The sequence below is a fragment of the Dendropsophus ebraccatus genome, chromosome 4 (assembly GCF_027789765.1).
Source record: "Dendropsophus ebraccatus isolate aDenEbr1 chromosome 4, aDenEbr1.pat, whole genome shotgun sequence".
Classification (NCBI taxonomy): Eukaryota; Metazoa; Chordata; class Amphibia; order Anura; family Hylidae; genus Dendropsophus; species Dendropsophus ebraccatus.
Window position 1 is genome coordinate 153,060,699 of NC_091457.1, and position 15,296 is coordinate 153,075,994.

At 43.9% G+C, this 15,296-nt stretch overlaps 1 protein-coding gene across 2 annotated transcripts in view; it reads left to right on the top strand.

The window, feature by feature from the left end:
* KIF14 (kinesin family member 14) overlaps positions 1-15,296 on the top strand; it is a 37,706-nt gene that overhangs the window by 7,345 nt on the left and 15,065 nt on the right. The window contains exons 8-19 of one of the 2 annotated variants that reach the window (XM_069968998.1): positions 48-155; positions 948-1,064; positions 1,150-1,268; positions 1,388-1,560; positions 3,349-3,496; positions 5,699-5,875; positions 8,307-8,370; positions 9,901-10,085; positions 11,034-11,136; positions 14,259-14,419; positions 14,511-14,658; positions 14,748-14,900. In XM_069968998.1, the coding sequence (XP_069825099.1) occupies positions 48-155; positions 948-1,064; positions 1,150-1,268; positions 1,388-1,560; positions 3,349-3,496; positions 5,699-5,875; positions 8,307-8,370; positions 9,901-10,085; positions 11,034-11,136; positions 14,259-14,419; positions 14,511-14,658; positions 14,748-14,900 (1,656 nt within the window). The remainder of the gene's footprint in view (positions 1-47; positions 156-947; positions 1,065-1,149; positions 1,269-1,387; positions 1,561-3,348; positions 3,497-5,698; positions 5,876-8,306; positions 8,371-9,900; positions 10,086-11,033; positions 11,137-14,258; positions 14,420-14,510; positions 14,659-14,747; positions 14,901-15,296) is intronic. The other variant, XM_069968999.1, reaches the window with a different exon arrangement.

A 15,296-nucleotide genomic window follows, 5' to 3' on the forward strand; every position in this document is an offset into this window, starting at 1 on the left:
CATAGAATTTGTGTCCATTCATGTTCCCCTCTTGCTGTGTGTTTCAGGGTTGGCTGGAGCTGGGGAACAAGCAGAGGGCGACCGCCGCCACAGGGATGAATGATAAAAGCTCCAGATCCCACTCGGTGTTCACTCTCAATGTGACCCAGACCAAGGTAAAGACTGTTCTACTCTAACATCAGCGCTTACCCTAGACACCGATGTCTGCAGCTTAAAGGAGAAGCCCTGTGAAATTGGGGAAAATGCGTGAAAATAAGTAAATTTACCTATACTCGCCCTCATTAGCTCCGCTCCTGTTACCAGCTGACAGCCACCGGCCTCCTGCAGCTCTCCCAGCTGCAACGTCACATACCTGGCTGATTGATTGCCTGTTTAACCAATCAGTGACTGGGGTGGGACACTGCCCCAGTCACTCACTGGCTGAGCGGACAAACAGTCAGCTGGGCTATGATGTTGGCACCGGAAGAGCCGAAAATGACAGCCGGCGTCAGTCAGTGGGACCCAGGAGCGGCGCTACGGTGGTACAGATACCTGCGCCCCCGACCTTCCTCTTGTTTTTAAATTTCGTTGGACTTCTCCTTTAAGGAATGGTGGTGTAGAAATGTTACAATTTTTTCTTGTAATTAAAATTTTAAAGGGGTTATCCGAATTTGAAAAACTAAGCTTGTGTCTTCCAGAAACCGCGTCCCACTTTTCCTGTGTGTTGTATTAAAACTTGTCTCTGTTGACTTCAATAGAACCAAACTGCAGTACTGCACCCAAACTGAGGCCGGGAGAGGCGCTGTTTATACTGCACACATAGTTTGTTCAGCGAGATACGTAGCTCAGTTTTAGATATATAAATCATAATAAATAAATGTATCCAGCTGGTTGTTACGCTGGGATATTATGGCGCAGTTTTCCTGGGATAGGGCGCGGTTTTTATTTCACGATTTTTTTGCTCACAGACAGAGATTGTGGATGGGGATGAGCACGATCACCGGGTCACCAGCAGGATCAACCTTGTGGATCTGGCAGGGAGTGAGCGGTGTACTTCAGCAAAGACCAGCGGCGATCGGCTCAAGGTGCGACCCTCTACGTACGCACACAGTGGTATACAGAAATGTTTGGCCGTATATAGGATTATTATAAGGTCTCTAATCCTCGCAGGAAGGAGTCAGCATCAACAAATCCTTACTGACCCTAGGAAAAGTGATCTCTGCTTTATCAGAAAGCTCCCAGATGAAGAAGAAAGTCTTCATTCCCTACAGAGAGTCCGTCCTCACCTGGTGAGTAACACTGTGAACATGGTGGACAACCATCTAATGTATATAAGCCTTATATTTATGAGTAAGTAACAGTAATAATGGCGGATTATTCTCATGCATCTCCTTCTGATTCTATTAAGGTTGCTAAAAGAGAGTCTAGGAGGCAACTCAAAGACAGCGATGATCGCCACGGTCAGCCCCGCCATCAGCAATGTGGAGGAGACCCTGAGCACCCTGAGGTACGCGAAACAGGCGCGGCTTATCATCAACGTGGCGAAGGTGAACGAAGACATGAACGCCAAACTTATCCGAGGTGAGTTATACACAGCCCATTCTGTTTTCTGTTACACTAGCACCTGGCCATATAGGAATACACACACTCAATTACCACTTTATTACAAGTCACTCTATGGACACTAAAGAGAACGATGGTTGGCCTCAGGGAGATCAACCAAAATAGAACCATCACGTATCTCTTAGCGTCAGATAATCTAGGAAAATTGCACTCTGGGAAATATGCAAAAATACTGCGGAGACACTATAACTTTTTTCACAACATCAGTAAGCTAGCCAGACCTTCTACCGGGAAGGAAAAACCAAGCCGGGGGGGGGGGGGGGGTTTGTCATGGAAACCACCTTCCAATAAGCCACAGTCATGCATGACAGGACTTGGGAGCTACCCAAGCAAGGTATCCATCCACAGACAGCTGTTTTGGGGTATTTGCCCCTCATCAGTGTGGAGTAGGATTCTGGCTAGTGGGAGCCTAGTAAGTGCATTCAAGAGAATGATGGTTGACCATAAGATCAACCAAAACACTTCAGAAAAACCATCATGTGTTTCTCAAAGTCAGTAAGCTAGCTAGACCTTCTACCGGGAAGGGACAACCAAGCCCAGGCAGAATCCTACTCCACGCTGATGAGGGGCAAATATTCCAAAACAGCTGTCTGTGGATGGATACCTTGGTGAGGGATTTCCCAAGTCCAGTCCTTTTTGAATAAGAGTTACTGTTACTGAGCAGCAGGAAAACATGGCTGGTCAGATGGATCCAGATCTCTGAGGAGAAACATGGCCGGTCAGATGGATCCAGATCTCTATGGAAAAACATGGCTGGTCAGATGGATTCAGATCTTTGGGGAGAAACATGGCCGGTCAGATGGATGCAGATCTCTGTGAGGAAACATGGCTGGTCAGATGGATCCAGATCTTTGCGAGGAAACGTGGCCAATCAGATGAATCCAGGTTTCTGTGAGGAAACATGGCCGGTCAGATGGATCCAGATATCTGTGAGGAAACATGGCGGGTCAGATGGATCCAGATCTCTGAGCAGAAACATGGTCAGTCAGATGGATCCAGATCTCTGTGGAGAAACATGGCTGGTCAGATGGATTCAGATTCCTGAGGAGAAACAAGGCCGGTCAGATGGATCCAGATCTCTGTGAGGAAACATGGCCGGTCAGATGGATCCAGATCTCTGTGAGGAAACATGGCCTGGTCAGATGGATCCAGATCTCTGTGAGGAAACATGGCCGGTCAGATGGACCCAGATCTCTGTGGGCCACAATGAATGGTTTATTACACTACTCTTTGGGGGTCTCCTTCAGTATGTGTCTGTATTATATGACTGCTATATACTCACATACATTGATCTGTGAGGACCACCATCGCTGTCCTGGCTGCGGACCGGTCTCCACACTTCTTTGCTGCTCTGATCTTGTGTGAAGCGTCTGGTTATTTACAGCCTGGCGGCTTCTTCATTGTGGACGATCAATAATTCTTTAACGCCACAAGGACCGACTCCACCATCGATTTCTAATGAATAAATAGCTCTCACTGTACAAAGGGAAATAGATTTCTGTACACATTGATGCGAGACAATAAACTTCTGTCAGAGAATCATTCAATAGCTTATATGTGATTTCTTTATACATTGACGCTGTGTGAGCGATGGATCCTAGAGGCCGGGATCTGAGGATTATTTACTACAGGCTGTAAATACTTCATCCGGCCCGGCTATTGTCTGAGGGGATTTCTGTTACTATGTTTTTGGGTTGTTTTATGTTTCTGTGTTACTTATACTTTTATATATATCTTGTCATTTAGAACTGAAATCCGAAATAGAGAAATTAAAAGCATCTCAGCTCTCGGCCAGAAGTATAGACTCGGAGAAGTATCGACGCTGCCAGAACGAAATCACATCTCTGAAGCATAAACTGAGCCAGCAGGAGAAGGAGATGTCAGAACTGCACAGGTACAGGGAGCCGGAAATCTACTCATTTCTATTTGCATTTAAAGGGGTTGTCCAGCGAAAAACTTTTACTTTCAAATCAACTGGTATCAGAAAGTTATATAGATTTGTAATTTACTTCTATTAAAAAATCTCAAGTCTTCCCATATTTATCAGCTGCTGTATGTCCTGCAGGAAATGTTTTATTTTCAGTCTGACACAGTGCTCTCTGCTGACATCTCTGGCCGAGACAAGAACTGTTGTCTCGGTTTTCTATGAATCCCCATAGAAAACCTCTCCTGCTCTGGACAGTTCCTGTCTCGTCCAGAGATGTCAGCAGAGAGCAGTGTGTCAGACTGAAAATAAAACATTTCCTGCAGGACATACAACAGATTGAGATTTTTTAATAGAAGCAAATTACAAATCTATATAACTTTCTGGCACCAGTTGATTTGAAAGAAAAATATTTTTGCAGGACAACCCCTTTAAAGGGGAACTTTGTGAAGAAAAAAATTACTTCTATTTAAAGATCTCCAGTCTTCCAGTACTTATCAGCTGCTGTATGTCCTGCAGGAAGTGATGTATTCTTTCCAGTCTGACACAGTGCTCTCTGCTGCCACCTCTGTCCATGTCAGGAACTATCCAGAGCAGTAAGAAATCCCCATAGAAAACCTTTCCTGCTCTCCAGACTGGAGATAATATCACTTCCTGCAGGACATACAGCAGCTGATAAGAAGTGGAAGGAGTGAGGTTTTTAAATAGAAGTAATTTACAAATCTGTATAACTTTCTGACACCAGTGGAATTTAAATGTTTTTACCTTCAGAATATCCTTTAAAGGTCATATTTGTATGGTGTTGTGCCGACTCAAAGACAAGGATCGGGTAGATGGATTTCTTATGAGAGATGAGCCTCCACCAGAGGTTTTTGGCAGCAGCTTAATCCCCTTGCCCCATTCACTATACATGCATGATCATACAAACTGAGTGTGCATGTAGAAGGAAGAGCTATCAGACAGCACCTGCTGAAGATTTATGGGCACCTTTTAGAGGAATTGTTGATATACTCAATATAGTCTCCATGCACCTTAGTCAAAAGTCGTCAGCACCAGCTGAATGTTCAATGTGTATGGGGAACCTCCTTAGGATCAGGCATATTGGATTTAAAATGGCCGACCCTTTTGTTCTAAGAATGATAAGCCACCACCAGACATGTCTGGCAGCAGCTTATCCCCCCTCTCTCTCTACTGGGAGAACATAAACGACTGGCCACACCAAGTGTTTGTAGGTATTGTGAGAAAGAACATTCAGCTGACAGCTATTGAAGGGGTATGGTCACCTTAAAGGGGTACTCTGACATCAGGTAAAAAAACAAAACAAAAAAACAATGCATTGTTTTCTCTTATCTCTCCATAACAGCCCTCCTGCCATGCCTACCCCCCTCTCTCCCCCAACAGCACACCCTGCAGTTCCCCGCCCAGACCTGTTGCAGAACTTTTCAGTACATGGCTGACTATTGCTCTGCAGCACCTGCTGCATTAAATTTCTGTCTGCTCCTCTGTGTGTGGCATTGCTCAGCACAAAGCAGCATGCTGTAAACACAGTTGATTCTTCCTTTAATATTCTAAAAAAGATATATATGTATATGACAGGGAGGTGGTAATGTAGGTTATATGGGCTGGTTAGAGGTGATGTCATAACTCAGAGGTGGTGTTAAACTTCACCAAGCCTCCTAGGACAGCAGAGACCAATGCGTTGTCTTGAGACAGGGAGGAAGACCGAGACCGGCTGAGACAATACCACATTGAAAATGAGAGAACCACACAACTTCCCGTCAGTACTGAAGCCAGTACTGTTGGTGATAACGCCATATCAGTAGGTTATATATCTTGAGGTGATACAATAAAGTTTTCTGAGAGCAGAGTACCCCTTTAAGGGAGACCTAACTGTAGTCAGGGGTTATCCAGAAAACATGGCCGCCTTCTTCCAGAATCAGCACCCCTCTTGTCCCCAGTTTGGATATGTAGGTTTTGCAGCTCAGTTCCATTAAAGTAAATGTAGCTTATCTCCAATACCAAACACAACCTGAAGACAGGGGTTGGCGCTGTTTCTGCAAGAAGGTAGTGGTATTATTTTCCAATCCTGGATAACCCCCTTAAAAGATCATTCAGTATTCAGCCATCAAATAGCATTTATAAGTCTTCCTTCTGTCTTCTTTTTTTTTGCAGCCTACTCAATAAGTGTTATCTAGGGGATAGAGACAGAGGCAAAGTCCTTGCTTGTAATGGACCTGGTGATCATGCAAACACCAGATACCTTCCGACATGTCAGTGCTGCCGGCGCTTCTTGTTCTGTTTCCAGCAGTCTTCTCCTTCTTATCATCACAGACAGGAGTACAGTGACAGGTGACACCAGTATATAGATAACACAGGCAGGAGTATAGTGACAGGTGACACCAGTATATAGATAACACAGGCAGGAGTACAGTGACAGGTGACACCAGTAAATAGATAACAGACAGGATTATAGTGAAAGGTGACACCAGTATATAGATAACACAGACAGGAGTACAGTGACAGGCGACACCCGTATATAGTAGAGATGAGCGAACCTGGAGCATGCTTGAATCCATCCGAACCCGAACTTTCGGCATTTGATTAGTGGTGGCTGCTGAACTTGGATAAAGCTCTAAGGCTATGTGGAAATCATGGATATAGTCATTGGCTGTATCCATGTTTTCCAGACAACCTTAGAGCTTTATCCAAGTTCAGCAGCCACCGCTAATCAGATGCCGAATGTTCGGGTTCGGATGGACTCTAACCCGAACCCGGTTCGCTCATCTCTAGTATATAGATAACACAGACAGGAGTACAGTGACAGGTGACACCAGTATATAGATAACACAGACAGGAGTACAGTGACAGGTGACACCAGTATATAGATAACACAGACAGGAGTACAGTGACAGGCGACACCCGTATATAGATAAAATAGACAGAATTATAGTGAAAGGTGATACCAGGATATAGATAAGATAGGATCAGATCAGCCCATGATTACAGCTCCCCTGCACAGATCACAAAGCATGCCCACAACCCTCTTCTATAGAAGTTAGTGAATCAACTCCACACTATAGTTTCCTATGGACAATATGGCTGTTGTAAAGCGGATCTCTAAGTGTGTGGTGACCCCCTGAGGTGTTGTGTCGGAGAAGCGGACGGTCACTTGCTAGGTGTTGAAGTGTAACGCCACTTCTGTGATGGTTGGCCGAGATACAGCCGGACCTTAGAGTGTTGTCTCATGACGCCAATGCCTGGCACACCTGCTTTTAGGTGACATGGCGGGTTGTACCCTTTATCCCTGTGGTCAGTGTCCTGTCGGGTTGCTACTGGATCCCTTAGGGGGGGGGGGGTATAACGGATGGCCAGAGCTGTGTAGTGATCCTCACGGAATGTAGGACCTGCCATCCACAGAAAGGGGGAAGTGTCCCAAGGTTGCGGTGTGTGCTGTGTCGGTGGGTAGTGAGAAATCACAGAGTCTCTTGAGTGGGGATAAGCCGGTTTACTAGTTGCAAATGTGCAGCAGGTCATACAGATTCAACAGTATGAAGTTTCTCTGGATAAAGCGCTTGAAAACACACTTGGCAATAGTTCCAAATAAATACTTGACAATACAGCAACCTGATCTGTAGTAGGAGTGTAGTGTAGGATATAGTAGTGTTGACTGAGTAGTGTTCTGAGTAATACAAAGAAGCAGAGTAGCAGAGAGGAGGATGCCGTGAGAGTCTCAACCCATGTAGTACTGTGCTCTGCCGGGATGTTGGAAGATGAGGTAGAATACTTAGAAGAAGAAGAGGAAGAACACCTGTGCCCGTGTATTGACCTTGAATTAGTCTTCACACCACCTTATGCCCACTAGACTCAGCTGAACCTTCCTAATGGGTGACACAGGCCCCAGACCTTGTTACCTGGAATGAGCGGAATGCTGAGGGTTCCCCGCTGACACCCGTGCTGCGAGACAGAGTTCATAGGCTTACTGCAACTTTGCTCCACCGGATCAGTTCCTTGCTCTTTGGCTTTTGGTGGATACTGTCCTGCTGTGTGACTTCTCCTTGTCCTCGGCGTCGGTTGAGGTTTTCTCCGGCTTGTCCTCTCCTAACAGTGCATAGTGCAGTGTAGTGTTTCTAGTAAGAAAGTTGTGAGAGGTCTACTGTCTTGCATCCTTCCCATACGGGGGTCTAGCTAAGACCGCTTTGAGGGTACGGGGACCTGGCAGAGGGACAGGGCCCAGATAGGACCACTGTAGAGAGCTATCTAGCTTGCGTCCTTCTTCCACAATGCCTAGCACGGAAGACCTTTGCACCTCCTCCACCCATGTGACTTACTACCCTAGCGTAACTACCGTGCAACAGAAAAAAACAAGAAGATAGTTAATAGAAGAGAAGAAAACAAAACTCCTACTGGTCTACAGATTCAGGTGACACATAAAGAAACAGTAACCCTTTACATCCTTCAGCTATGCAGCTTTCAAATACACATATACAATACAGAGACATCTAGTGGCAAACTTTAGTACTACTTTCATCAACACAATAGTACTATAAGTACAGACTTTTGTGAGGGGTGTATATATCCGTAACACCCGTGGTAGGACACCACAAGTGCTCAGGCAATATGGCTGCCGCCATAATCATGTGCAGAATGTAGAATTAAAAAAAATAATTATAGTAAGACAGTAGAAAAAAAGAATGGTATGATATATATCTCCTTACTCTTAATAGCCATGTGAAAACAATGTTTTTATACTAGTTTTATGTCTTGCATGGTTCCTATCAAGGGCTTGGAGAGAAAAGCTGGAGCTAGCCGAACAAAGGAAGAAGGAAGAAACCAAAGAGTTACAGGTGAGACGTCTGATGATCCTTATAAATAGATAGAGGCCATGGGGGAGATTTATCAAACATGGTGTAAAGTGAAACTGGCTCAGTTGCCCCTAGCAACCAATCGGATTCCACCTTTCATTTTCCAAAGAGTCTGTGAGGAATGAAAGGTGGAATCTGATTGGTTGATAGGGGCAACTGAGCCAGTTTCACTTTACACCATGTTTGATAAATTTCCCCCCATATGTATATGTGTATAGGTTATAGGATGGCCAATAACCTGCCAAGCACACACATCATTACCATATAATTTTTCTGATCCTGGATAACCGCTTCGGTTAAAGTAGTTTCCCAGAGACACCTTTTTTTTAAGTGACATGACCCTCATTCCAAATGGAAAGCGGAAGGAAAATGTAAGACACTGATTAACCCCATTAAAGGAAATGTACCAATTCACTTACTGAATGTTTTCTTTCCAATACCTAATTGGGGGCGGAGCACAGATCTCGATGATGTGGTCTATTTTTCAAAACACCGCCTGCTTCCTGTGATCGGCACTGGATTCTTTATGTGCACCGTGTACTGATATCCCCTCGGTGACGCACCTCCATGTGAATCAAGTCTGGCCACTGGCCATGGGAGAGAATATCATTACAATGGGGGTGGGGCCCATCTCCACTGCATAGAGCGGGCTGGTGCACATGAAGAAAACGGCGCCGGTCTCGGGAACCGAGATGCTTTTTAAAAAATAGCCCGCACTGGCGCCGACCAAGTAGTGTAAAAAAAATAATAAGTAAAAGTAAGTGAATTGCTACATTTGCTTTGAAGGGGTATTCCACGAAAACATAACTTTTGATATGTTGTGGCCCATGGGGAGACTAACAATTCCTTCCATACTTTATTATCTATTCAGTCTCCTTTTCCCATTTCTCGGCTGCTGCTTTCTGCTGAAGACACAAAAATCTGTGTGAGCTTTTCTCTCTGTCTCCTCCTTCGCCCCCTCCATTCTGAGACAGTAAACAAGTCCCTGGCTGGCTTTATCTGCAACATTTTAGCTTCTTTGTAATGCCAGGAGGATTGATCAGTGAGTTCCTTAGCAACATGACCTCAGAATAACCCTCCCAGCCATACAAAGAAGCTACAAAGTTGCAGATAAAGCCTGCTAGGGACTTGTTTACATCAGCCATCTCAGAATGGATGGGGGTGGAGGGGTAGACAGAGAGAAAAACTCACACACAGATTTTTGTGTCTTCAGCAGAAAGCATCAGCTCAGAACTGGGGGAAGGAGACTGAATAGATAATAACAAGTATGGAAGGAATTGTTAGTCTCACCATGGGCAGCGACATATCAAAAGTTATGTTTGAGTGTAATGTCCCTTTAAATGTGTCCAAATAGGGTCAAAATACAGTCAGAATTCTGAGGATATTCCAGAATGTCCACCACTTATTTCTCTGTGTATTTTTCCACCACTGGATTCCCCTCTTAGTTCTGTTCACTGAGCGTTGACTATTTCTTATGTGACCAACTCTGCGCCCATCTGCCGTGTCTTCTAGAAAGCGGGCATCACCTTTAAGATGGACAATCGTTTACCAAACCTTGTGAACCTGAATGAAGACCCGCAGTTGTCGGAGATGTTGCTTTACATGATAAAAGAAGGGAAAACCACGGTAGGGAAGTATCAAGCAGGTTCATCGCATGACATCCAGCTGTCGGGGGCGCTGATAGCAGAAGACCACTGGTGAGTTATGGGTTGGTATTGTTCAGAGCCAATCTGGGAACTGGTCTGGTTTAATATACAGTTAACTCTTGCCAGTTTGTTAATATGTAAATAAGGTTCAAGAGCCCAGGGTTATTCACCAGGGAAGGAGGGGGAAATGATTGAAAAATTTTTTTATATATGGTAAAGGACTAAATAAGGTTTAGGAGGGAAGAAACTGAACACGGGAACACAATCTGAGGTTATTGGGGAAAAGGTCAGAAGCAACATGAGAAAATATTACTTTACTTAAAGTGATTTTTTGTAAAAATCAATAAAACAGGCGATTTTAAGAAACATTGTAATTGGGTTTATTAGCCGAAAAATGCATTTTTATAATGAAAAAGCAGTTTGAAGACCTCCCCCGTCTGCATTATTCTCTATGGAGAGGGGAGGAGTGGAGGGAGATGAGGCACCAAAATAGGACAACAAAGAGTTAATTTACAGCTACATCACTGAGCTATCTCCTCTGAAGTCAGCACTGACCTCTAAATAGAGGTTTGCTGACTAACCTCCCTCCTTCCTCCTCCCCCCTCCCCTCTCCATAGAACAGACAGGCAGACAGGGGCACGTCTGATGCAACAAGACATCATTTCCTGATAACGAGCAGTTAAAGAGAGAGGGGGGGGGGGGCTGGGGAAAGTCTCTTTGACTGCAGATAATGGCATATTTGCCTAATAAACCCAATTACAAAGTTTCTTAAAATCACCTGTACTATTGATTTCTACAAAAAAAACACTACAGTGACACTTTAAGAGTAGCAGATACTTGAAACAACCTTCCAGCAGATGTGGTTGGTAAATCTACAGTAAATGAATGTAAACCCACCTGGGATAAACCTATATCTATCCTAGGATAATAAGGAGGGAAGTAATATAAGGGCGGACTAGATGGAGCAGGGTTTTTATGTTGTATTTTTTTTTTTTTTAGCACCATCACAAACATTCACAACACGGTGACCATCATCCCTACAGGAGACGCAAAGACTTATGTGAATGGGAATCAGATCTCATCCTCCACCGTTTTGCATCATGTAGGTTCAGGTTTCGTATTGTATTGGGCACATTGAGGGGTCCGGGGGGAGTAGTAAATGGTATTATAAGACAATCGTCTTGTTGCCCTGCTGTGATCACTAAGCTGACGGTTACCTCTCGTGGCTTCACCATACACATGACCATGTCCAGCACAGCCACATGTCCATGTGTTCTCTATAGAGAGGGGAGTGATAGCAGCCAGGCAGATCTGGTGGTGGATTATCCATCTGAAAACAATAGGGTGCGGAAAATCCAACATACCCAACACTTACCAACATCATCTGTAAGTGAGTTGGGAGGCGGCCATACACTGTCCAGCAGGTTCAGCTAGTGTAAGGTGTATAGGCAACGTGTTTAGGATGGCAGCCTGGGGCCTAAAGTGTATAATACTGCTAACTTAGTACTCCTACTACATCCTATCTAAGTGCTATACACTGCCACTAGAGCACCTAAGTATTGTACGTGATAAAAAAGGACAAACAAATAAAACCATTATATATATCTTGTATGTTGAATGCTATACAAGAAAAAAATCCAGTACAAGAATTGCTGTTTTTTTGGGGGGTCTCCTTTCCTCTGAAAAAGTTTGGATTAAATTCTTGTTTACCCGAAAATTGCACTATTAAGAATACAGTTCACCCTGCAAAAAACGAGCCTTCACACAGCTCCAAATTAAAAAAAATTAAGTAATGGGTGTCAGAATATAACACAGCCAATTGGGGAAAAAAAAAGTTTTGTTTTCAAAGTAGTAATAGAAAAAACTAAATGAATCTGGTGTTGATGTAGTCAAACCAATTCACAGAATAAGGTTAACATAAGGTTGCTAGCATAAGTGAACTCTGTTGAAATTTTTTTCCCCCTCCTCCCCAATACGCTGATACATTAAATTGTACGATTAAAAAAATATAAGTAATCCCACAAAAAGCAAGCAAATTTAAATTAAAAGGTTATGGCTCTTGGAAACAGTGAATTAAATGGCAACTCAGTTGAGAAAAATTTTCTTTCAAATCTACTTGTGTCAGAAAGTTATATAGATTTGTAAATTACTTCTATTTAACCCTTTAAGGACAGGGCCACTTTTCGTTTTTGCATTTTCGTTTCAAAGTGTGGTGAAATTGAAAACAAAAACGCATTTCTTTTATTTGGCGGAAATGTGGGGTAAAACTGCCTTGTTGTGCATGTTCCTCAAGTCGTTACGATTAAAACGATATATAATATGTATAACTTTTCTTGTTTCTGATGGCCCGTAAAAAATTCAAACCATTGTTAACAACAACCATTAAATAACCAACAAATATACGTTCCTTAAAATCGCTCTATTCCCAGGCTTATAACGCTTTTATCCTTTGGTCTATGGGGCTGTGTGAGGTGTCATTTTTTGCGCCATGATGTGTTCTTTCCGTCGGTACCTTGATTGCGCATATACGACTTTTTGATCGCTTTTTATTACATTTTTTCTGGTTTTGATGCGACCAAAAATGCGCAATTTTGCACTTTGGGATTTTTTTGCGCTTACGCCATTTACTGTGCGAGATCAGGAATGTGATTTATAGTTCTGGCGATTACACACGCAACGATAGCAAACATGTATATTTATTTACTTTTATTTAAAACATGGGAAAAGGGGGATGATTCAGACTTTTATTAGGGGACGGGGCTTTTTTACTAATAACAATATATATATTTTTTTTACACATATACTAGAAGCCCCCCCTGGGGTTAGGGTTATTCCCCCTGGGGTTAGGGTTATTCCCCCTGAGTGACTTCTAGTATATACACTTTGATCTCTCATTGAGATCTTTGCTGTATAGTTATACAGCAAAGATCAATGAGATCGGCACTCGTTTGCTTTCGGCTGCTGCAGCCGAAAACAAACGAGTGCCGAGCCGGGATTAGCACCATTTTGGAGCGGTCCCTGGCCGGCAGCAGTAATGGAGATCGCTCCCCTACTAGACACCAGGGAAGTGCTGCATCCGGTAATCGGCTGCAGCTGTCATGTATGACAGCTGCATCTGATTACTGTATTAGCGGGCACGGCGATCAGACCGTGCCCGTTAATACCCGCGGTCCCGGGCTACAAACGGCACCCGGAACCGCGGCGGTTCAAAGCGGGGTCGCCGCGCGGCCCCGCCCTGAACACCTCTTACGGGCGCATGCCATATGGGTACGTCATGCGTCCTTAAAGTGTCACTGTCCTATTTTATTTATTTATTTTTTTGCAGAAATCAATAGTCCAGACAATTTTAAGTAACTTTGTAATTGGGTTTATTAGGCAAATATGCCATTATCTGCATTCAAAAAGACTTTTCACAGGTCCCCCCCCCTCTTTTCCATTCACTGCAAAATATCAGGAAATTGTGACTTGTTGCATCAGACACAACCCTGTCTGTTCTATTGAGAGGGGGATGAGCGAGGAGGGACATGAGTTGGCACCAGAGAGCAGAGAACAAAGGATTACACTACACTGAGGTGGGTGACTGTATTCAGAGGTCAGTGCTGACTGTCAGAGGAGATAGCCAGGTGATTAACTGTAGATTAACTCTATGTTGTCCTGTTTTGGTGCCTCATCTCCCTCCACCCCTCCCCTCTCCATAAGCAAGCCATGAAGACAGGGGGGAGAGCTTTAAACTGCTTTTTCATTATAAAAATGCATTTTTCGGCTAATAAACCCAATTACAAAGTTTCTTAAACTCGCCTGTACTATTGATTTCTGAAAAAAATAAATAAAAAAAAATTAAACGACAGTGACTCTTTAAGTATCTTCCAGTAGCAGCTGCAGTACGTGCTGCAGTAAGTGGTGTATTCTTTAACAGTCTGGCACAGTGCTTTCTACTGCCACCTTTGTCCATGTCAGGAACTGTGCAGAGCAGGAGAGGTTTTCTATGAGGATTTGTTTCAGATCTGGACAATTCCTGACATGGACAGAGGTGGCAGCAGAGAGCACTGTGTCAGACTGGAAAGAAAACACCACTTCTTGTAGGACATACAGCAGCTGATAAGTACTTGAGATTTTTAAATAGAAGTGATTTACACGGAGTACCCCTTAAAGAAAAGACAGGAAGGGGCTAATTATATATGTATTTGTGTTTGCTTTCTGTGTTTGGCCTCTGGTCATTGTCAGGGTGACCGGGTTATCCTGGGAGGCGACCATTACTTCAGGTTTAATCACCCGGTTGAGGTTCAGCAACTGAAAGGACCATCGAGAATTTCATCGCTATCATCAGAGCGGCCTAAGGACTTTGAATTTGCAAAGAATGAACTTCTGCACGCCCAGAGAGCCATGTGAGTGACAACCTTCTAATGTATGGGATAGGTGACGCTATGGAGAACTGACCACTAACCTGAGCCTCAACCTCTGACCCTTACGTCCTAGGCTGGAGGAGGAGATCGAGGAGGCGCGACTGAGAGCAAAGGAGGAAATGATCCACGGAATCCAGATCGCAAAAGAGATGGCGCAGCAGGAGCTGAACTCCCAGAGGTCGGCGTATGAGGACAGGATCCGAGCCTTAGAGGCCGAGCTGGTGAGCGTCATCATCCGCCTGGCCTCACGGGTGTCCATAATTTATGTTTGTGTCTTCTAGTAACTCCTCTGTAACCTTTATATAACTAGAAAGAGGAGGCGCTAAAGAAACAGCAGCAGGAGATGAGCCGGAAAAGAGCGGCCAGCAAAATCCAGGAGCTGGAGGAGGCCAAGATGCAGCTGCAGCAGGAGGTGCAAGCCAACAAGAGGAGGCTGGAAATGGAGACTATAGCAACCAAACAGGTAGGCCGTCACTGCTGAACCAGGCCAGAGACCATGACAATATCTAAATTAGGCTGGGTTCACACTGCGTTTTTGCAATCCGTTTTTTCATCCGTTTTTTGAAAAAAACCGGATGAAAAACAGATTGCAAAAAAACGGATCTATTTGTGTGCATCAGTTTTGATCCGTTTTTCCATTGACTTCCATTATAAAAAAAAAAAAACGGATCAAAACGGATCCGTTTTTTTGGACGGACACAAAAACGTTGCTGACACTATTTTATTTTGTCCGTTAAAAAAAAACGGATCCGTTAAATGTATGCTGAAAACACAGTGTGAACCCAGCCTTATGGACTGTAAAAGTCATTTCACTGTATTAAAGGTGATGTTCCCATCTGACAATGTTATCCGCTATCCA